Here is a 19,561-nt window from a genome sequence, read left to right on the forward strand (position 1 = left end):
CCCATCCCTCTCCTGGGAGGAATGATGCTGTTCCTATAGAGGCTATCCTGGTCCACCTCTCTGTCTCCATAGGGGTGACCCCTACCCGAGAAGACCAGTCCTGTCCCCGAAATTCACTTCCCTTCCCGGTCCCCGGCTCCATTCCCCCCTGTCCTCACGGAGGAAATCCCTGCCCCCTGCCCCACACCCAGGCAGGGCAGGGTTTGTTTGCCCAGCACTGGTTTCCTGCTCGTGCAGGGAGGGGCAGCGTCGCCCTTTACCCAGGGCGGGTGATGGTGCTGAGCCCCCCGCTCGGTGCCAGCTGTCCTGGGGCCGCTCCTTTGGAGAGCTGTTCTGGGGTCCTCCCGGTGACGCGGAGCCGGGGTGCGCCCCAGCCATGTCGTTCCGTAAGGTGGTGCGGCAGAGCAAATTCCGGCACGTCTTCGGGCAGCCGGTGAAGACGGAGCAGTGCTACGATGACATCCGTGTGTCCCGGGTCACCTGGGACAGCACCTTCTGCGCCGTCAACCCCTCCTTCGTGGCCATCATTGTGGAGGCCAGCGGCGGAGGAGCCTTCCTGGTGCTGCCCCTGCACAAGGTGGGATGGGGATGGGGATGGGGATGGCTTGGGATCAGGATGAGGATGTGTTGGGATGGGATGGGATAGGATGGGGGTGTCCTGGAATGGGAATGGGGAAGAGAGTGGCTTGGGCTGGGGATTGGAATGGTGACAGGGATGGGATGGGGGTGGGATGGGAATGGGAATGGCTTGGGGATGGGGATGGGATGGGATTGGATGGGGAAGGATTGGGATGGGAATGGGGCTGGGGATGACTTGGGTGGGAGATGGGATGGGGCTGGGGATGGGAATGGGATGGGATGGGGATGGAGGGAAATGGATGGGGATGAGATGGGATAGGGTTAAGAACAGAATAGGGTGGGGAAGGCTTGGGATGGGACTGGGATGGCTTGGGTTGGGGCTGGGATGGGGACAGGGATGGAATGGAGATGGGGATGGGAAGGGGCTGGGTTGATATGGAGATGGAGCTGCACTGAGATGGGGCTTGGGGCTGTGTTGAGGTTGATTGAGATAGGGATGTGGGGCTCAGATGGAACAAGGAGCAGCCACCCCTCATGCTGTCCCCGCATCCCCAGACCGGCCGCATTGATAAGTCGTACCCCACTGTGTGTGGGCACACAGGCCCTGTGCTAGACATCGAGTGGTGCCCACACAACGACCACGTCATTGCCAGCGGCTCCGAGGACTGCACCGTCATGGTGAGGGCTTGATGGAAAAGGGGGCGCCAGGGTGGCGTGGCACAGAGGACACCTTCTCGCTGTTCCCTCCCCACAGGTGTGGCAGGTGCCCGAGGGGGGCCTCGTGCAGCCACTCACGGAGCCAGTGGTGGTGCTGGAGGGGCACTCAAAGCGTGTGGGCATCATCGCCTGGCACCCCAGCACCCGCAACGTGCTGCTCAGTGCAGGTATGGGGACAGTGTAGGGGGCACGGGGTGCTGGGTGACATCGGCACAGGTGGTCGAACCGCATTCGCACCGTGCAGGTTGTGACAACGTGGTGCTGATCTGGAATGTGGGTACGGGGGAGGAGCTGTACCGCCTGGAGGGGCTGCACCCCGACCTCATCTACAGCGTGAGCTGGAGCCGCGATGGGAGCCGTTTCTGCACCGCCTGCAAGGACAAGAGCGTGCGTGTCATCGACCCCCGCCGCGGCACTGTGCTGCTGGTGAGTAGCGGAGTGGCAGCGTCCCCATGTCCCCAGCCTGCTTCCCATCCCTTGTCCCCAGGTGCTCCCTCGGAGGGAGCCCTTGGATGCTCACAATTCCTCGTCCCCGGATGTTCACTGGTCCCCATCATAGAATCCTAGAATGGCCTGGGTTGCAAAGGCCCACAGTGCTCATCCAGTCCCAACCCCCTGCTGTGTGCAGGGTCACCAACCAGCAGCCCAGGCTGCCCAGAGCCACATCCAGCCTGGCCTTGAATGCCTGCAGGGATGGGGCATCCGCAGCCTCCTTGGGCAACCTGCTCCAGTGTGTCACCATCTTTTGAGTGTCCCCATCTCTTGTCCCTGGTGTACTTCTGGTATCTCCCTGACATCCTGCATCCCTAAGATGCCCCCATCCCTTGTCCCCAGAGTGCTTCCCATTCCTCCTTGCTATCCTGGATCCTTTGAGTATCTGTGCCCTTTGTCACTGGGGCACATCAGGTCCTTCCCTGATTCCCTGTGTCTCTTTGTCCCCAGGTGCTCCCTGCGCCCATTGGATGTCCCCACATCCCTTTGTCCCCTGGGCACTTCTAATCCCTCCCCACTATCCCACATCCCTGCGGTGTCCCTGTCCCTTGTCCTCAGGGCACCTTCCCTGTACCTCGCGCCCCCTGGGCGTCCCCCCTGTGCTGCACCCCACCTGTCTCACGCCTCTGCCCTCATCCTGTACCTCCACCCTGCAGGAGAAAGAGCGGGCACACGAGGGTGCGCGCCCCATGCGTGCCATCTTCCTGGCCGATGGCAAGATCTTCACCACTGGCTTCAGCCGCATGAGCGAGCGGCAGCTAGCGCTGTGGGACACGGTGAGGGGCTGCAGGGGACCCTCAGGGGGCTGCGTTGGGGATGCAGCGTGGGGCTAACGCTCTGCTCCTCAGGAGAACCTGGAGGAGCCCATGGGTCTGCAGGAGCTGGACTCTAGCAACGGGGCCCTGCTGCCCTTCTACGACCCTGACACCAATGTGGTCTACGTCTGTGGCAAAGTATGACCCCACGCCCCCCTCCCGTGCCCCCTCCTCACCCGCCCCGCACTCACCAGCTGCCTGTAGGGCGACTCGAGCATCCGCTACTTCGAGATCACGGAGGAGCCACCCTACATCCACTTCCTCAACACATTCACCAGCAAAGAGCCGCAGCGCGGTATGGGCTGGATGCCCAAACGTGGGCTGGACGTCAGCAAGTGTGAGATTGCCAGGTGAGGCTGAGGGTGCCAGGGGATTCCTATGGCCTCCCCAGTGCCCCCTTGTTCCCCCCTATGGTGACCCTTTCCCCCTGCCTAATCAGGTTCTACAAGCTGCATGAGCGTAAGTGTGAGCCCATCATCATGACAGTGCCAAGGAAGGTAAGTGGGGACCTTTTGGGGGGTGGAGGTTGGGTTGAGGGGGGCCCTGGGAATGGCGATCCCAAGGGGTGAGAGGTGGGAGCCACTGGGTAAGTGTGTGCGGGAGGGCTTGGATAGCACTTGGTGGGTGGGTGGGAGTCCCTGGGCAGTATGTGGTGATTGAGAAGGGGTCTCTAGGTGGACCGGGTGGGGGTCCCAGGGCAGGGCATAGCAACCGGGGAGAGGTCTCTCAGTAGGCTGAGTGGGGAAGTGGGTGGGGGTCTCTGTGCAGGGATTCCTGCATTGTGGCTGGGTGGGGGACCCACATCAAGCGGGTGGGGTTCCAGAGCAGGACATGGTAACTCGGGAGGGGTCTCGCTTTGGGTATGGTCTCTGGGCAAGGCAGGCAGGGGTCGGTTGGGAAGCCGTGTTCAGTCTGGGCGGGGGGGTCTCCACGCAGTCACAGCAGATGGGGAGGTCCCTGGGTGGAAGCCCCCGCACAGGGGCTGGATGGGGGGGTGGGGGGGGGTCCCACCCGGGGGGTCCCTCCCAGCTGGGCGGAGCTCCCAGGGTAGGACGGGTCCCCGTGCGGGGCTCCCCTGGGTGACGCCACTTGTCGGGCGCAGTCGGACCTGTTCCAGGACGACCTGTACCCCGACACGGCGGGCCCCGACCCGGCGCTGGAGGCAGAGGAGTGGGTGGCGGGGCAAACGGCGGGGCCGCTGCTGGTGTCCCTGCGCCAGGCCTACGTCCCCAGCAAGCAGCGGGAGCTGAAGGTGAACCGCCACTCCCTGCTGCACGACGGCCGCTCCGCCGCCGCCTCGCCGGCGCCCAGCACCGGCAGCACCGGCAGCACCGGCAGCACCCCCAGCTCCCGTCTCAGCGCTCCGCCGGCACTGGGCTCCGGGACCGCCATCCCCGCGGTGAGTGCAGGGGGCGGGGGCTCCGGGGTGGGGGGCGGTGCCGTGCGGTGCCGCTGATGTCCCGCCCGGTCGGCAGGCGGGCGGGAGGCTGGACGAGGTGCTGCAGGAGGTGGCGGCGCTGCGGGCGCTCGTTGCGGAGCAGGGCCAGCGCATCGCCCGCCTGGAGGAGCAGCTCAGCCGCCTGGAGAACGGACACGTCTAGGGGCGGCCCCGGCCCCCCCCCACAGTGACTGCGTGGGGGCTGCCCCCCCCAGCGACCGGGGACCACGCCTCCATCCGCTGACCCTCCTCCTGTCCTCTCCTGGGGTTCTATTCTGTCCCCCAGGGATCGCGTCTGCCCCCACCCGCCCCCGACACTCAGGGTCCTCAACCCCCCCTCCCCCCCCCCCCCATCCCCGCTTGGTGGCCCTCGTTCCATCTACCTAGCCGTCCCCCTCCCCCCGGCAGCTCCCCCCTCACTCCTACTGCCTTACTGGGTGCTGCCCACCTGTGGATCGTGGACCACTTTGCCCCCTGCCGCCCCGCAGTGGCCCGCAAGGGTTAGTGGGGAGGTCCTTGGGATCAAACACTAAAGCCCCTCGTGCCCCCAGGGTCGAGTAGGGTCATCTCCCTTTACCGTGTGGCACAGCCGTGGGATCCCCTTCCCCTTTGCCCTCCTTCCAGGGCAGGGTCCAAATCTATATTTTCACTCCAAATAAAGCTCTTTATAATAAAGGTGCCCGGTGAGTCTGGGGGCGAGGGCAATGGGGGGGCTTTGCTGTGGGGTCATGGGGTGTGTGTGGAAGGCTGGGAGGCTGTGCATGTCCCCAGCCCGCGGTGGGGATGTAGGGGACAGGAAGAGGCAGCGGCTACAGCTGGGGGCTCCGGCACAAACTATCACAGCAGTAATAGGGGGTCAGGGTTCCCAGGGCCGTGCTCCCTCCCACTCTTCACCCAGGCTGGTGCGTTGCTGTGGGTTTCTGGGCTGCTGGGTGCATTTCGGGCATGGATGGGGGTGGCAGGTGCAGCTGCCGTCACCCTCCTTCCCCCCCAGTTCTCCCCCCGCATCGATACATCCGCTGCCGGGGGGGCAGGAAGTGTTGGGGCCCCCCCTGCACGGCTCACACTGCAGCAGCAGGACCTGCTCCAGCAGCGCTCGGTGATGGTGAGCACCCCAAAAACGGAGCGGGTGGGAGAAGGGGTCATGGGGCAGGGCGGGGGCATCCCTGAGAATGGGACTATCCCAGAGAATGGGAATGAACCAGCGAGGGAGGATTCTGGGGTGCCCACAGTCGCACGCATCCGCTCTGCCACGGTTATCCCGTTATAATTTGGGGGTGAGGAGTGAAGCAGAGAGCTGCGCTTCGTTCTCACGCAGCTCTCCGACTCCGGACGCTGCGTTTAGGTTGGGGGCGGGGGGGGGGGAACCCTCGAGTCATTGGAGCAGCCTCGCCCCCCCCCCCCTTCCCCGTGCAGGGCCTGGGGGCCCCTCGGGGGCCGAGTGCTGCGGGCACTGAGGAAGACCCATCCCGTCCCCCCAGGACACCGCCCGGCGCCCTGCGGCCACGCTGCTGCTGGCGGGTCTGGCGGCGGCGGGGGAGCCCGCGGCGAGCCGCAGCGACCGGGCGGTGGGTGCCCTGCTGGGGCTGCTGCTGTGCCTGGCCGTGGGGCTGGCCCTGGCCTGGAGGCACCTCTGCCGCATCTCGGACGGCCGCTACCACCCCCGGCCCGCGGGGCGCCGCGCCCTGGCCGTGCTGCGGGGCCGATGGAGGCGGCTGCGGGGCCAGGAGAGCACGGCCGAACCCAGCGGGGAAGGGGACGAAGCCCCAGAAGCGGAGGAGCTGATGCCGTGGGGCGCGGAGCGGCAGCGGCGCGAGGAGGAGGAGGAGGAGGAGAACGGAGAGACATCAGCCCCGCAAGAGGAGGAGGAAAAGGAGAGAGAGGAGGAGGAGGAGGAGGAGGAGGAGGAGGATGAGGAGGAGCAGCGCCCGGCGGAGCAGCCCCACGCACTGCCCGGTGACGCGCACAGCCTGGCGGGGACGGCGGCGTGGGGGGATGCGCGGCCGTCGGACAGCACGGCGCTGTGATCGCACCGCCCCAATAAAGCGCTCCGTGCTCCTCCGGGCTGACACGGCGTGGTGGGGGGGGCGGGGCGCGTCCCCTCAGCCCACCCCACCCCCCCAAGCCCAGCACGCTGCAGCCGCACCGATTCATGCTTTAATGGGCACACGCGGCCAGGCCGGGTCGCAGCCCTGCGGTACCGGCCCGCCTCGCCCCAAGGCACCGTTTCCCCGAATCCCTTCCCCCCACCCCTACCTGGGCGGCCTCCCCCGACCCCCCCGCGTCTTCTTGGCGGAGGCGATAGGCAGCGGGGCCGTGCCCTCGGGCGGGGTGCCGCCCCCCAGCCCCAGCTCCATGGGCTCTGCAGACCTGAAGGGCTCGAACGTGGAGAACTTCACCGGGCTGTAGCGGGCAGACAGGAGGGTGAGGGGGGGGGGGGGGGGGGGGGGCGGCTTTCCCGTAGTGCCCTCCCCAACCGAGCACGGGTACCTGACTGGGGTGTGGGGGCTGCTGTTGAGGCGGCGGGGGGAGCGCACCTTAGGCTGGAAGGAGAAGCCCTCCTTGATACTCTCCAGCACTGAGGGGGCCACATAGGTGAAGCCCTGGAGGAAGGGAATGGCAGAGGGCGGGGTGGGGGGGCAGCGGGACCCCTCTCCCTGTGCACCCACCCCGTACCAGGAAGGCCTGGTTGGCACTCTCACTGATGATGGCATCGTCGGGGCTGTCCACGGGGGTCTGTCGTGTAAAGCGGGCATCAAACTGGCTGACATCCTCGTCTGACTGCTGCAATTAGGGAAGGAAGGTGACTGTCACCCTCTGAGCCCCCCCCTCCCCTTCACTCCCATTGCCCCCCAGAGCCTCCCCAGTACCAAGCAGGGTTTGAAGGGAGGGTCCAGGCGGCGTGCCAGCAGCTCCTCCCAGTTGATGTGCCGGAAGAAGGGATGCTTCTGGAAAAGATCTAATGTTACACTGAGAGGTGGAGGGGTGGAAGGAACACCATCATTCCCCTCCCCAACCCCTACCTGCACATCGGCTGCATCTCCCGGACCCCCACCAACACGCTGGCTGGGGTTTCGCTTGAGGAACTGCGAGAGAAAGGACACAGGGGTCCCAGCTGTCCCCCTGCACGCACACACAGGGGGTGACGGGCTGGGGGGGCGGATGGAGGAGGCACCTTCTTGAGCAGGTCACGTGCATCGGGAGTCAGGTAGGGTGGCAGCACCAGCTTCCCCTTCAGGATCTTGTCAATGGTTTTCTTGCGGTTCTCTGCTGTGAACGGGGGCTGCCAGGTGGGGGTTGGCCACAATGAGCCCTCCGTGCTGCCCACGTGTTCACCCACCCCCGACCCCCCTAGGATGACTTGCCGATCCAGTGAGCATGTCATACATCAGGGCACCCAGGCTCCACCAATCCACCGCGCGGTTGTGCCCGCTGTGCGCCAGGATCTCCGGAGCCCTTCGGGCAATGGGAGGAATGCCCTGAGTGCATGGCCCCCCAGGAGCCCTGGCACCCCTCCCTCCCCCTGCTCACATGTACTCAATGGTGCCGCAGAAGGTGTGGGTGACTGCTCCGTCGTGGATGGACTCCTTGCACAGCCCAAAGTCCGTCAGCTTGATGTGACCTGGGGGGGTTCCAGAGGGGCTCAGCCCCCAGAATGGCACTGCATGGTGCCCCCCCAGTGCCGCACCCACCCTGGCTGTTGAGCATGATGTTTTCTGGCTTGAGATCGCGGTAGATGATGCCGTTGGAGTGCAGGTGGCCCAGCGCCAGCGTGATCTCACTGAGATAAAAGCTGTGCCATGGTGGGGGGGGTGAGCAGCAGTCAGGGGGCCCCCAGTGCCCTCCTCTGAGGGCTGAGGACACATGGGGACACGCAGGGATACCCAGGGACGTGTGCTGCCCCTACCAGGCGGTGTCCTCCAGGAAGATGCCCTCACGCTCCAGCTGCATGAAGAGCTCCCCACCTGCAACAAACAGCCAGGGGGCCGTGAGCTGTGCCCCCCTTCACGCCTGGCCCCCCATTCCCCCATACCACTGAGGCACTCCAGGATGAGGTAGAGCTTGCCGCCCGTCTGGAAGGCATAGATGAGGTCGACAATGAAGGGGTGCTTGATGGCCTCCAGGATGTTCCTCTCGGCCCGTGTGTGTGCCGTGTCCTTGGCATTGCAGGCGATCTTGGCCTGGGGCGGGTGGGGGGGTGACATGGTGAGGGGAGGGCATCACAAAACAATCAGGGGGCCCCACAGCAACACAGCGCTCCACGGCACCTTCCTACCTTCTTCAGCACCTTCATGGCAAAGATCTTCCCCGTGTTGGTGCCCTGCACCTTGCGCACCTGGAAGACCTGCGGGGCAGTGGGGGCAAACTTCCTGACAGCCCCACCACATGAGCAGCCCCCCTTCCCAAAGCCCCCCCCCACCTTGCCATAGCCGCCCTTGCCCAGGACGCGCAGCAGCTCGAAGCAGTGGGGCCCGATGTGCTCGGGGCCGTTGTTGACGCTGCTCTCTGAGATCTCGATCTCCTCGTAGTGCCCCACAGGCCTGTGGGGTGGTGGTGGGGGGCCGGTGAGTAGGGACGGAGCCCCCTCAGATGCTGCCCCTCAGTGCCACCCCGGTGCCATCCTACACTCACTCCAGGCCATTCCCCCGGGACTCCACCTCCATATCCTGTGGGGATGCGGCATCAGTGCTATGCGGCACGGTGGCTTTTGCCCTGTCCCTCATCCCTGGGACAGGCCCTGACACCCTCCCCCATCCCTAGCCCAGGTTCCTCGTCCCCGTTCACACCGTTTCAGCCCATCACTACCTCTGATCCCCACCAGGTCCCAGAGCTCCTCACCACTCCTGAACCCCCACCCCACACCCAGCCAGCCCCATTCCAACCCCGTCCTTATCCCACATCCCTCTCCCCACCAGGTCCAATTCTCCCCGTCCCCTTTCCCGTTCCCGTGCCCACATCCCAGCCAGCCCCGGTACTCCTATCTGTATCCCCCAGCTGTCCCCCTCCCCACCAGATCGCGGTCACCTCTGTCGGGACCCCCGCTTCCCACGCCGTCCCCGTTCCCCCGTCCCCATTCCCACCACGTCCCAGCCCCCTGTCCCCCCTGTCCCCCCTGTCCCCACTCCCGATCCCAGCTCCCCGGTTGCCACGCTGTCCCCACGTCCCCGGCGGACTCACGGCGCCCAGCTCGGGCTCCTCCCCGTCGCTTCCCTCCTCGGTCTCCAGGTCGATGTCGAACACCCCCGCCATTGCGGCTCCGCAACGAACCCTCCAGCCCCGCCCGGTCACGGCCGCGTCACGTCACGGGTGGGACTCGGGATCCCCGCCGCGGAGCACTCCGGGACGCGCAGTCCGAGCACGTGGCCCCGCCCCCAGCCTTAGCCCCGCCCCCAGCCTTAGCCCCGCCCCCATCCACCCCCGCGTCCAAGCGTCGGCCCCGCCCCCACGTTTAGCCCCGCCCCCCGGCTCGGGTGTCCCCGAAAGGGCAGGGGTCGGCCCCAAATGTCAGCGCTGCCGCACGTGGTCCCGAGGGGGGATGGCTGGGACGGGAACCTCCCCGAAATAAACACGGGCGGCGAGTCCATGCCTTGGTGCTCCGCAGACTTTATTGGGGCCCTGGGGCTGCTCCCCCAGCCCGGGTTGGGGTCGTGCCTCTTCCACAGGGCACTGGGGGGCTGGACTGGAGGTGACCCCTAGAAGGGACCCCATACCGGGCATCGGGCTGCTACTGCACGGCTGTGTTATTGTGGGGTCTGCGTGGTTATTGCGGGGTCTCAGGCACTACATGCGCTGTGTGTTATTGTGGGGATGCTTCTGTTATTGTAGGGTCTCCGGCACTACTTGGGCTGTGTTACTGTGGGGTCTTTGCTGTTTCTGCAGGGTCTAAGGCACTACGTGAGCTGTGTGTTATTGTGGGGTCCCTGCCATAATAGCAATACACAGGCTGTGTTACTGTAGAGTCACTGCTGTTATTGTAGGGTCACAGGCACTACATGGGCTGCGTGTTACTGTGGGGTCCCTGCCATAATAGCAGGGTCTCAGGCACTACATGGGCTGTGTTATTTGTAGGGTCACTGCTATCATTGTAGGGTCAAAGGCACTATGTGGGCTGCGTGTTATTGTGGGGTCCCTGCTGTTACTGCAGGGTCTCAGGCACTCCACGATTTATTGTTAGAAGGCTGCAGGCGCTACACAGGCTGCTGTGGTCACTGTTGTTACTGTAGGGTTTTGGGTGCCGCGTAGGCTGTGTGCTATTGTAGGGTCGCCATTGTTATGGTAGGGTCTCACTGGCAGATGCCACTTCCCCACTGTTGGTGCTGAGGGCTGGCGGTGGCTGTGCCATGCTGTGTTACTGCGTGGCATCATCCCGGGGTGGTGTGACACGGGGAGATTCTCCCACTATGCTGTGCCAGGTTTGTTACTGTGGGGTCCCTCCGGCAATGGGGTGTGCTCACAGGGTCTGCCCATGCACGGTTCTCATTGCAGGTGCCTCCTGCTCCACTGTTTCTGTAGGGTCTCCTGTTTCTGCAGGGATCTCTGCTGTGCACCCGCTGTCTCGGTCTGTCCCTGTGCTGTGCTCTCCCTGTTGCTATGCCTCGGGTGTTCTCACTCAGGTGTTCTTGTAGGGTCTCCCAGCACTCATCTGCTGTTACGGGGCCTCACGATGGTCCTTCCTTATTGTGCGCTCTCCTCGTACTGCACTGCTTCCTTGTGTTTGCCTGTCACTGCAGGACCTCCCTACGCTCAGTGGTTATTGGAGGGGCTCCTCGTGTTTGCCTGTTGCCGTGGGCCACTCTGTTACTGTAGGCTCTCCCCATTGCTGCAGCCCCCCCGCGCTGCAGTTGAGGGCCACGCTGGGTGCTGTAAGGGCCGCCGTGTCGCTACAGGCCCACAACCCACACCCCAGCCCCGGAAGGGCGGGGGACTGAAATTGGGCTGTGGGCCTCCGGGGGAGGATCCGGGGTGATGCGAAGCCCGGCCCTGGCCCCGCACCCCCACCCCCCACGCCGTGGCTATTTGAAGTGGGAGAGGAAATGGCCGACGGGGTACTGGGGCGAGTCGATGCCCAGCGCCTGGCACAGCCCCAGCAGCCGCCCGCAGGCCTCGGCGGGGCTGTCCCCAGCGCAGGCCACGCTCAGGCAGGGCTCCTCGTAGCGCCCGCCCGCCTCCTCGAACAGCGGGTTGAGGCGCACCAGGCCGCGCCGCTGCAGGCCCTGCAGGGCCGCCATGACGCCGCCGCGCAGGGCCCGGCCGTGCTCCGACGCCAGGCACATGATGCCCGCCAGCTGCTGCCGGGGCACGGGCCGGGAGGGCAGCACGGGCGGCAGGCCCAGCGCCAGCAGCACGGCGGCCAGCAGCAGGTCGGGCCCGTAGACGGCGCGGATCCAGTCGCGCAGGTAGAAGCCGCCCATGCGAGGGTTGATCTCCAGCAGGCGCGGCCCGGCAGGGCCCAGCTTCAGCTCCACATTGAAGACGCCGTGCTGCAGCCCGCAGGCCCGACAGCAGCGCAGGGCTGCCCGCACCAGCTGGGCCTGCCGGTCGGCAGGCAGGCAGGAGGGCAGCATGGCCGCCGTCTCCAGGAAGGCGGGGAGGCGCGTGGGGCCGTTGTCCGACACCCAGGCGCCCAGCAGCCGGCCCTCGAACAGCACCAGGTCGACGTCGTGCTCGGTGCCCGGCACGTACTCCATCAGCAGCATGGCGTTGCCCCAGCCCAGCCCGATGCCCGGGTGGTCGGTGTCGGCCCGCAGGTCGTGCCACAGCTGGGCCGCGTGCGCGTGGCACTGCCCGGTGCTCTCCACCAGCCGCACACCCACCGCCCCCGCCCCGAACTCCAGCTTGGCCACGGCGGGGAAGGGCACGGCGCCCGCTGCCCGCTCCACGTCGCCGTGGCTGCGCAGCCGGCAGCAGGGCACGGCGAAGGCAGCGGGAGGCGGGCGGCCGTGGCGGCAGCGCTGCAGGTGCTGGTGGGTACGGCTCTTCTGCTTGGCCAGGCGCACGGCGGCGGGAGAGCAGCCAGGCAAGCCCAGCCGCTGGCACAGCAGCGCCGTCAGCACCACGCAGTCGTCCCAGTAGGAGAGGCAGGCGTCGGGCCGCAGCCCGCGGGCACGCAGCATCTCCAGCACGTGCTCAGCATGCTCCTCATCCCGACGGTGCTCTCGGCTGTCGTAGGGCAGGAAGGTCTCCACCAGCCCTGCCGCAAAGTGCTCAGGGTCCGACTCGACCAGGTGGATCTGCAGTACCAAGCTGGTGGCACCGTGGGGCGGTGGGACACGGCGTGCCCGCTCCTTGGCGACACTACCCAGTGTTCACTCTGAAACCTAGTGACGGCTCCATCACCTCACCCTCAGGCTACACTCACAGGCTGCCTCTGGGACGAATCTCCCTTTGTCCCTGGTCCCGGTGCCCTGCCCCCGTCCCCAGCCCACCCCCATCCCCATCTCAATTTCCCAGTTTCCAGCCAGTACTGGTGCCCCCTGTCCTGTACCCAGCCTGTCCCTGTCCTCACCAGTTCCTGATTGTCCATGCCCTCATCTCGGGCCCAAAGACCCCTGCCCCCAAAGTAGTTCCCAAGTACCCAGGCTGTTCTCAGCCCTGTCCTTCAGCTCCGTCCCCATTCCCACCACAACGAGGTCCCCACAGTCCCTATCCTAGCTTCCCCAGCCACTACAGGTCTTCTTTGTCCACCCCTGGTGCACTTCCCCAGCTTGGCCTTCCCTCTGAAGCCTACTGACGGCCACAGTTCCCAGCATTCATTCTGAAGCCAACTGTTGGCCCCAGCTGCTCACCCGCAGGCCGTACTCGCGTGCTGCCTCCCAGACGAAGCTCTTGCTGACTCCTCCAGCCCCGATCAGCAGGATGTCCTTGCCTTCGACGAGGCGGCACTGCGCCCGGTGCAGCAGGCACTCGGCCAGCAGTCGCGACACGTCTCCGGCAGGCTGCCCCACATCGTGCCCCATGCCCTCAGCCAGCAGGCAAGTCTCCAGGCAGCGCAGGCAGTTGGCCGAGAGCGCCACCAGCTCCAGGGTGTCGTCCACGCACGCCAACAGGAAATCCACACCTTTGGGATGCAGCGGGGACAGTGCCCGGTGCCACGAGGCCACCGGCCCCACTTGCCCCCCAAGGGAGCAGCCCAAGGGTCAGAGCTCACCGAGGACGTCGGTGCGGGCGCGGGCACCGCCACGCTGAGCGGGGCTCAGCTTGCTCTCTGCAGCTAGGAGGGCAGCCATGGCAGCCTCAGCGGCCTCCCGCAGCCGCCCTGCCAGCTCCTGCCGCTGTGCTGCATCCGCCAGGCCCCACTGCCGCAGGCTGGAGTCCAGGCCCATGGGCAGCGCTGAACCGTGCCGCACCGGCACCTCTGCCCGCCCCGCAGTGCAGGCCACCTGTGGGGACACACCGCCCAGGGGACACGGGGTGACACCGGGATGCGGGCGGGTGTCCCCAAGGCAGGGATGTGGGCTGCCAACAGGGGAGCCCAGGGGAGGGGATGCTCACAGCCACATCCAGCCTCACCCGGCCCAAGGGGAGGGTCTGCAGGAAGGGGAGGGTTGAGGCTTCCGACCCCACCCGCGGGTGTGGCCCCGCCGGCCCCGCCCCCCAGACCATACCTGGCAGAGCTGGGGCCGGTCTCCCCAGGACCGGCAGACGACGGTGCAGACGCGCAGGGCCATGGGCAGCCGCGGGGCTGCGCTGCCTGGGGGGCGAGGGACAGGGCAGGGACGGCAGCACCCCGCCCGCAGCCCCCCAGCTCACCCTGCGGTGCCCCAGCCCCAGGGAACGGCCAAGGACAACTCCCCTTCCCCCCCCCCCCCCACACAGAGCCATGCTCACCCCCAGCCCAGGGGACAGGAGGTGCAGGAGGTCACCTTCCCCCCACCCTTGCGGACTGAGTCCAAGGTGGCCACCCCCCACCCAGGGGTGGACACGAGGGAGCCCCCGGAGGCCCTTCCTGGGTGCTGGGTACCCGAGGGGATCTTACGTGGAGGCAGCGTGGGCAGGCGGGCTGTGGGCACCAGGGCTTCCAGCAGGATGCTCTCCTCCTCGCGTAGCCCCTTCAGCAGGGCTGCCACTGCCTGTGCCACCGCCTCGCCCTCCACCTTCCTGTGGGTGCTGCGGGGGTCCGTTCCACGCCACCGCCACCCCGACAGCCGTACTGCCACCTGTGTGCGGAACAGTGTCACCACACGCCACCCTGACCCACGCAGCACCGCGTTACCCCATGCCACCAGACTGCACCGCCCTGCCACCCCTGTCCCATGCAGCACCGTGTCAGTTTGTCCCACGTCACCGCGGCCCCACATCCTCCCCCCGCAACCGCTGTGCCATGCCCCCCCTGCTGTGCCCACCTGGTCGTAGGGCTGCATGGTGCTGCCCTCCAGGAAGGCGCCCACCTCGTCCCGCACCAGGCTCTCCTGTCCCTGGGGGTCCTGCAGCCGCACCAGGTGCACCCCCGGAGGTTTGGGCTCCTCGGGCAGGGTGTCCCATTGCCCCGTGATGAAGGCCAGGGTGGGGGGCACGGGCAGGCCGGCATGGGCAGACAGCAACCAGCGAGAGAGCAGGGGGTCCTCCAGCCAGCGTGCCAGCGGTGCTGAGCCCCCAGTGGGGCAGTCGAGGTCACGGGCTAGCTTATCCTCCCAGCTGCCCTCGGACCCAAAGGTGCCGGTGACGTAGGTAGCACGCCGCGGAGGCACAAATTCTTCCAGGGCAGTGCAGCCCCCTGCCTCGAAGGAGACCCCCCTGGAGAGCAGCAGGGACCACGAGCCTGGTGACGTCTCTGAGGGTGCACGGCTGGCCCAGGTAGGTGCCAGGCACAGCACCATGGCACCTGTGGGTGGCACGGGATGAGCAGTGGCTGTGTTCCCACGCCCCGGGGGAGGGAGGAGGGGAGCTGCTGGGTGCCGGGCAGGGGGAACGGGGCCATTACTCACCTGGGCAGCGGGTGCCACCCTCCAGCAAGATGGGCAGGAAGGCAGTGGGGGAGCCCAGTATGCACACAGTCATATCCAGCGGGCCAGATCCTGCGGCAAGGCAGTGGTAGGGTGCCTGGGACCCACCACCACCCCATGCGAGCAGCCTGGTGTCCCCAGCCTGGCTGTGCCACGACCCCAAGCCTGACACTGCACCCCCAGGCCACACCAAGCCCACACAACCCCCCATCCCACCACCCCATGCCCCCCATACCCATACCAGTGCCTCCTGTACCCACACCGTACCGGTGCGTGGCTGGCCGGTACGGTCTACGGTGGGGGGCCTTCCCTCCAGGCGCAGGGTGTGCTGCAGCACCTCGTAGGCGTGGGCGGTGGGGTCGGGGTGCCCTCCGTCCCCGGGTCCCTCGCCGTCGGGCACCTCCTCCTCCTGCCAGCCCGGGCACAGCGCCTCGGGGCCAGCCCACTCCTGCTCCTTCATGCCCAGCGCCTGCTCCGCGCTCAGCCGGTCCACCGAGAGCTGTCGCGGGGCACAGCTGAGCTGGCACCGCGACGGGCACGGCAACGGGCACGGGGGCCGCGGGTTCAGGGGGGGCATCGGGCAGCCACGGGACGTCGCTGGGCCGGTGGTGTCGGGGTGCCCGGGAGCGGTGCCAGCCCACGGACAAAGCTTCCCCTTGTCCCCGCGGGGTCACGCGGAGGCGGTGGGCACGGCGCTGCCACACGGAGCACCCGGCACCACGCAGCCCCGCCGGGAAAGGGGAAGGGGCCCCCCGCCCGCACGCCCCGGGCCGCCACTCACCATGCTGCGGGCGTCGGAAGGCTGCGAGAGACGGGAGAGGGGTCGCGGTGAGCAGGACGCAGCCCGCGAGGGCGGCCCCACCGGTACCCGCCGTGCCACGGGGCGCCCGCAGGGACACTGAGGCACGCGCGGCCACGCGGCCCCACCGGGAAGAGCCGTGCCCCGCGGTCACGCGTGGCCGCTGGCAGCGGGGCAGCCCCGTGCCCCGGCTTAGCGGCACAGAGCCCTATTGTCCCCGGCTTCCACCCGCTCGTCCCCGGCGTCGCGCGGCGCCGCCCCGCACGTCCCCCGGCTTAGCGCGACGGCTGCCCGCGATTTCACCGGCGGACACGCGCGGCGCAGCGCACGCCAACACCGGCGGACACGCGTGGCGCGGGCGTCGCCTGCACCCACCGGCGGTTGCTGTCGCTTTCGGGCGGCTGTGGCGGCGACGTCCGCGGAGCTGTGCCCGTTCTGCACCGGCGGCGGAGGCGCCTGCAGCGGCAGAAGGGCGTCCCCGGGGGAGGGCGCGGGGCGGGGCGGGGAAGGGGGGGGAGAGAGGGGTTGGAGGGTGTGCGGGGTGTGCGGGCACCGGGATTCAGGGGGTATGGGGTGTGGGGTATGGGGTGTGGGGTATGGGGTGTGAGGAAGCTATGGGGGCGTGGAGGCGAGGATGCGAGGGCACGAGCACATCTGGGGCGTAGAAGTAGGGGGAAATGGAGATGGGGGACGAGGGGGCGCGGGGAGAAAGATCTGTGGGGTTACGGGGATCCGGGGACACGGGGATTTGGGAATACGTGGAGACAGAGGCACGGGGACGTTGCGACGGGTGAACAGGAGGATGTAGAGATGAGGGAAGGCGAGAATACGGGAAACGGGGGATTTGAGAATGGAGATACGTGGAGACAGAGCAACGTCGGGGTGGGGACGCCTAGATTGGAGGACCCGGGGCACGGAGACGCGGGGATGTGACAACACGGGGACGTGGGGCCGCACGGATTTGGAGCCACGGGAACGCGGGACACGAGCAGCGGGGCACGCAGCCGGCACCAGAGCCGGGGACAGTTGCCGGGGTCGGCCGGGGACAGCAGCGCAGCTGACACCGCGGGGCTGAAATGTCACCGGTGTCGCCGCGGGCGCCGGGCCAGGCTCTGGCGGCACCGCACGGCTCGTACGGCACGTGGGGGACGGCAGCGGCGGCACGAGGGGCACCGCGGGCACAAGCGACGCGGGTGGAGCCGGCGGCACAAGCGCGTCCCGAGGCACACGGCCCCGCCGAGCTCCCCACGCGCGTCTCCGCGCCGCGAGGCTGGCAACGGCCGCCGGGCAACCAGCGGCTGCCAAGAGCCTCCGGGCCGACACGGCGGCGCCTCGAGGGAGCGCGCAGCCCCGACGCGCCTCCGCGGCCTCCGATCCGACAGGGGGCGCTCTCCACACCCGCCTCTCGCCCCGGCCGCTCTCTATGGCCGCGGGGCCGGGGCCGGGGCGGGCCGGGGCGGGGGGGGGAAGCAGCGTCCGGCGGCCATGGCGGATACCGAGAAGCTCAACCTCGACTCCATCATCGGCCGCCTCCTGGAGGGTGAGCCGTGGGCCTCGTGCTCCCGGAACACCTCGGGCGCGGCTACGGGCGGGAAGGGCCGGCTGTGCCGCCAGGGAGGGGCCGGAGAACGGGGCTGCGGGCCGGGGCCTGCGGGGAAACGGGGCGCCGACGGAAGCTCCGGGGGGATGGCGGCTGTAGGGCACCGGGGGGCATCGGGGGGCCGTGGGGAGCCGGGGGGTGGGAGCCGCTGGGGGCTGTGGGGGGGGGGGGAGCTCGGGTGGGATCCGTTGGGCTGTGGGAAAGAGGGGGATGCGGGTGACGGGGGGGGGCAGAGGGGGGGCTGCAGATGGCGGCAGGGAGGGCTGTGCAGAAGTGCGGGGCTGTTGGGGCACGGCCGTGTCTGGAGGCTCCGGGGGTGGAGTGGGTTTTGCTGAAGTCCACCCCCGCACAGTGCAAGGCTCACGGCCGGGGAAGAACGTTCAGCTGACAGAGAACGAGATCCGGGGGCTGTGCCTGAAGTCACGGGAGATATTCCTGAGCCAGCCCATCCTGCTGGAGCTGGAGGCTCCGCTCAAGATCTGCGGTGAGAGGCGAGCCGGGGGGATGGGAGGGGGGCGGGCCGGGCGCCAGCATCACCGCGTGTCCCCCGCGATCTTCTTACAGGCGACATCCACGGGCAGTACTACGACTTGCTGCGGCTCTTTGAGTACGGCGGCTTTCCTCCTGAGAGCAACTACCTGTTTCTGGGCGACTACGTGGACCGGGGCAAACAGTCGCTGGAGACCATCTGCCTGCTGCTGGCCTACAAGATCAAGTACCCCGAGAACTTCTTCCTGCTGCGTGGCAACCACGAATGTGCCAGCATCAACCGCATCTACGGCTTCTATGACGAGTGTGAGTGCCACGCTGACCCCACTGCTGACAAACTGGACTCCCGCTGCCTTGTCACCTCACTGCCAACCTCATATGATACAACCAGCCCAAAGTCCCCGCCGCCGTCCCCATTTGCAGGTCTTCCCATCTCCCGCAGACCTTGTGCCCCCATCCCAGCCACCTCCACGGCCCCCCCTGCCCCCCTGGAGGGTTCGGTGCCGCTCTGTGTGTGTTGTGGGGTGGGGAGGGTGGAGCACAGCCCACAGGAAGGGCATCTGTGAGCACCCACCCTGCTGCCTCACAGGCAAGCGACGATACAACATCAAGCTGTGGAAGACCTTCACCGACTGCTTCAACTGCTTGCCCATTGCTGCCATCGTGGATGAGAAGATCTTCTGCTGCCATGGAGGTGGGCACAGGGCTGGGGGCTGCCGCCTGGGTCCAAAGGCCACCCCTCAGCGTAACTTGACGCTCCTGTCCAGGGCTGTCCCCTGATCTGCAGTCGATGGAGCAGATCCGGCGCATCATGCGACCCACGGACGTGCCCGACCAGGGCCTGCTGTGCGACCTGCTCTGGTCTGACCCTGACAAGGACGTGCAGGGATGGGGCGAGAATGACCGCGGTGTCTCCTTCACCTTTGGGGCTGAGGTGGTGGCCAAGTTCCTGCACAAGCACGACCTGGACCTCATCTGCCGGGCACACCAGGTAATGGGGATGGGCCCCAGCTGGGCTGCATACTGGCAGAGATTTTCCCAGGAGGGGACGTTTGCTCTTGAGGATGTGGTCGGGCTCTTTTGAAGGGGATGCTGCCCCCTGGGGGAGTTGGTGGGCTCTGTGGACAGGGCATGGGGAGATGTGAGTGCTGCTGCCCCACAGGTGGTGGAGGACGGCTACGAGTTCTTTGCCAAGCGCCAGCTCGTCACCCTCTTCTCTGCACCCAACTACTGCGGGGAGTTCGACAACGCAGGAGCCATGATGAGTGTGGACGAGACCCTCATGTGCTCCTTCCAGGTGAGCTGGGGCTTTGTTGGGGAGGGGGCGGCACACAGGGCTCTGCCCACAGCCCCTTGGCTCACCCTTCGCTTCCTTGCAGATTCTGAAACCAGCAGACAAGAACAAGGGCAAGTACGGGCAGTTCAGTGGGCTGAACCCTGCTGGCCGCCCTGTCACCCCACCGCGCAACTCTGCCAAAGCCAAGAAGTGAGTGCCCGCCGCCAGCAGCCCCAGCACCAGGTCGCTCCTTTCTCCATTCGGTTTTTTATTTGTTATATCCTGCCCCCCGCTGCCGCTTTCTACTGTACCAAATGTACCCACTGGGGCAGGACCCGCCCCTCGGTTGGCAGCAAAGGCAGGACAGGAGGCTTTTTTGGGGAATAAACTTGTAATGGGTCTTAAGATGTGGC

The 19,561-nt window shown here is 67.1% G+C and overlaps 5 protein-coding genes across 13 annotated transcripts; 3 read left to right on the top strand and 2 right to left on the bottom strand.

Moving 5' to 3' along the window:
* The first annotated feature begins 359 nt into the window (after positions 1-359).
* Positions 360-4,716, top strand: CORO1B (coronin 1B). Its single transcript, XM_072338039.1, has 10 exons — positions 360-577; positions 1,135-1,257; positions 1,334-1,463; positions 1,541-1,722; positions 2,445-2,564; positions 2,637-2,741; positions 2,808-2,953; positions 3,043-3,100; positions 3,706-4,002; positions 4,079-4,716. The coding sequence occupies exons 1-10, from the start codon at positions 377-379 to the stop codon at positions 4,202-4,204; spliced, it is 1,488 nt and encodes a 495-aa protein (XP_072194140.1). The 5' UTR covers positions 360-376; the 3' UTR covers positions 4,205-4,716.
* Positions 4,717-5,070: 354 nt separating this feature from the next.
* On the top strand, positions 5,071-6,183 carry PTPRCAP (protein tyrosine phosphatase receptor type C associated protein). Its single transcript, XM_072338125.1, has 2 exons — positions 5,071-5,146; positions 5,523-6,183. Exons 1-2 carry the CDS (start codon positions 5,144-5,146, stop codon positions 6,066-6,068), a joined length of 549 nt encoding a protein of 182 aa, XP_072194226.1. The 5' UTR covers positions 5,071-5,143; the 3' UTR covers positions 6,069-6,183.
* Positions 6,159-9,416, bottom strand: RPS6KB2 (ribosomal protein S6 kinase B2). Of its 7 annotated transcripts, none has more exons than XM_072338054.1 (15): positions 9,220-9,416; positions 8,674-8,708; positions 8,462-8,582; positions 8,318-8,386; positions 8,075-8,222; positions 7,949-8,006; positions 7,734-7,834; positions 7,573-7,663; positions 7,407-7,497; positions 7,217-7,324; positions 7,065-7,127; positions 6,912-6,986; positions 6,718-6,825; positions 6,579-6,644; positions 6,159-6,444 (listed from the first exon to the last, which is right to left on the bottom strand). In XM_072338054.1, the coding sequence occupies exons 1-15, from the start codon at positions 9,289-9,291 to the stop codon at positions 6,199-6,201; spliced, it is 1,452 nt and encodes a 483-aa protein (XP_072194155.1). In that variant the 5' UTR covers positions 9,292-9,416; the 3' UTR covers positions 6,159-6,198. The 7 variants fall into 7 exon arrangements, with proteins under 7 accessions (XP_072194155.1, XP_072194154.1, XP_072194157.1 ...); XM_072338053.1 differs by having other exon boundaries at positions 6,169-6,444; positions 6,912-6,989; XM_072338056.1 differs by having other exon boundaries at positions 6,251-6,444; positions 6,579-6,619; positions 6,912-6,989.
* A 216-nt stretch (positions 9,417-9,632) lies between these two features.
* Positions 9,633-16,252, bottom strand: CARNS1 (carnosine synthase 1). 3 transcript variants are annotated; one of them, XM_072338014.1, is made up of 10 exons: positions 16,159-16,252; positions 15,766-15,786; positions 15,252-15,483; positions 14,967-15,056; positions 14,385-14,863; positions 14,018-14,198; positions 13,647-13,732; positions 13,190-13,421; positions 12,828-13,099; positions 9,633-12,272 (listed from the first exon to the last, which is right to left on the bottom strand). In XM_072338014.1, the coding sequence occupies exons 2-10, from the start codon at positions 15,766-15,768 to the stop codon at positions 11,055-11,057; spliced, it is 2,793 nt and encodes a 930-aa protein (XP_072194115.1). In that variant the 5' UTR covers positions 15,769-15,786; positions 16,159-16,252; the 3' UTR covers positions 9,633-11,054. The 3 variants fall into 3 exon arrangements, with proteins under 3 accessions (XP_072194115.1, XP_072194116.1, XP_072194117.1); XM_072338015.1 differs by lacking the exon at positions 15,766-15,786 and having other exon boundaries at positions 16,159-16,213; XM_072338016.1 differs by lacking the exons at positions 15,766-15,786; positions 16,159-16,252 and having other exon boundaries at positions 15,226-15,358.
* A 924-nt stretch (positions 16,253-17,176) lies between these two features.
* PPP1CA (protein phosphatase 1 catalytic subunit alpha) lies at positions 17,177-19,553 on the top strand. Its single transcript, XM_072338094.1, has 7 exons — positions 17,177-17,323; positions 17,736-17,867; positions 17,948-18,178; positions 18,462-18,566; positions 18,640-18,863; positions 19,035-19,169; positions 19,252-19,553. The coding sequence occupies exons 1-7, from the start codon at positions 17,269-17,271 to the stop codon at positions 19,360-19,362; spliced, it is 993 nt and encodes a 330-aa protein (XP_072194195.1). The 5' UTR covers positions 17,177-17,268; the 3' UTR covers positions 19,363-19,553.
* Positions 19,554-19,561: the final 8 nt, after the last annotated feature.

Source organism: Excalfactoria chinensis, chromosome 5, assembly GCF_039878825.1.
Source record: "Excalfactoria chinensis isolate bCotChi1 chromosome 5, bCotChi1.hap2, whole genome shotgun sequence".
Lineage (NCBI taxonomy): Eukaryota > Metazoa > Chordata > Aves > Galliformes > Phasianidae > Excalfactoria > Excalfactoria chinensis.

Coding starts and splice junctions, on each gene's coding strand:
- CORO1B (XM_072338039.1), top strand. CDS start 377: ATGTCGTTCCGTAAGGTGGTGCGGCAGAGCAAATTCCGGCACGTCTTC. Junction 1,464..1,540: donor CAACGTGCTGCTCAGTGCAG/GTATGGGGACAG, acceptor CGCACCGTGCAG/GTTGTGACAACGTGGTGCTG. Junction 2,742..2,807: donor TGGTCTACGTCTGTGGCAAA/GTATGACCCCAC, acceptor AGCTGCCTGTAG/GGCGACTCGAGCATCCGCTA.
- RPS6KB2 (XM_072338053.1), bottom strand. CDS start 9,291: ATGGCGGGGGTGTTCGACATCGACCTGGAGACCGAGGAGGGAAGCGAC. Junction 7,325..7,406: donor ATGACATGCTCACTGGATCG/GCAAGTCATCCT, acceptor CCCACCTGGCAG/CCCCCGTTCACAGCAGAGAA. Junction 6,826..6,911: donor CTCCCTTCAAACCCTGCTTG/GTACTGGGGAGG, acceptor CCCTAATTGCAG/CAGTCAGACGAGGATGTCAG.
- CARNS1 (XM_072338014.1), bottom strand. Junction 13,422..13,646: donor ACCGGCCCCAGCTCTGCCAG/GTATGGTCTGGG, acceptor GTGTCCCCACAG/GTGGCCTGCACTGCGGGGCG. Junction 12,273..12,827: donor CACGCGAGTACGGCCTGCGG/GTGAGCAGCTGG, acceptor TTGGTACTGCAG/ATCCACCTGGTCGAGTCGGA.
- PPP1CA (XM_072338094.1), top strand. CDS start 17,269: ATGGCGGATACCGAGAAGCTCAACCTCGACTCCATCATCGGCCGCCTC. Junction 17,324..17,735: donor CATCGGCCGCCTCCTGGAGG/GTGAGCCGTGGG, acceptor ACCCCCGCACAG/TGCAAGGCTCACGGCCGGGG. Junction 18,864..19,034: donor TCATCTGCCGGGCACACCAG/GTAATGGGGATG, acceptor GCTGCCCCACAG/GTGGTGGAGGACGGCTACGA.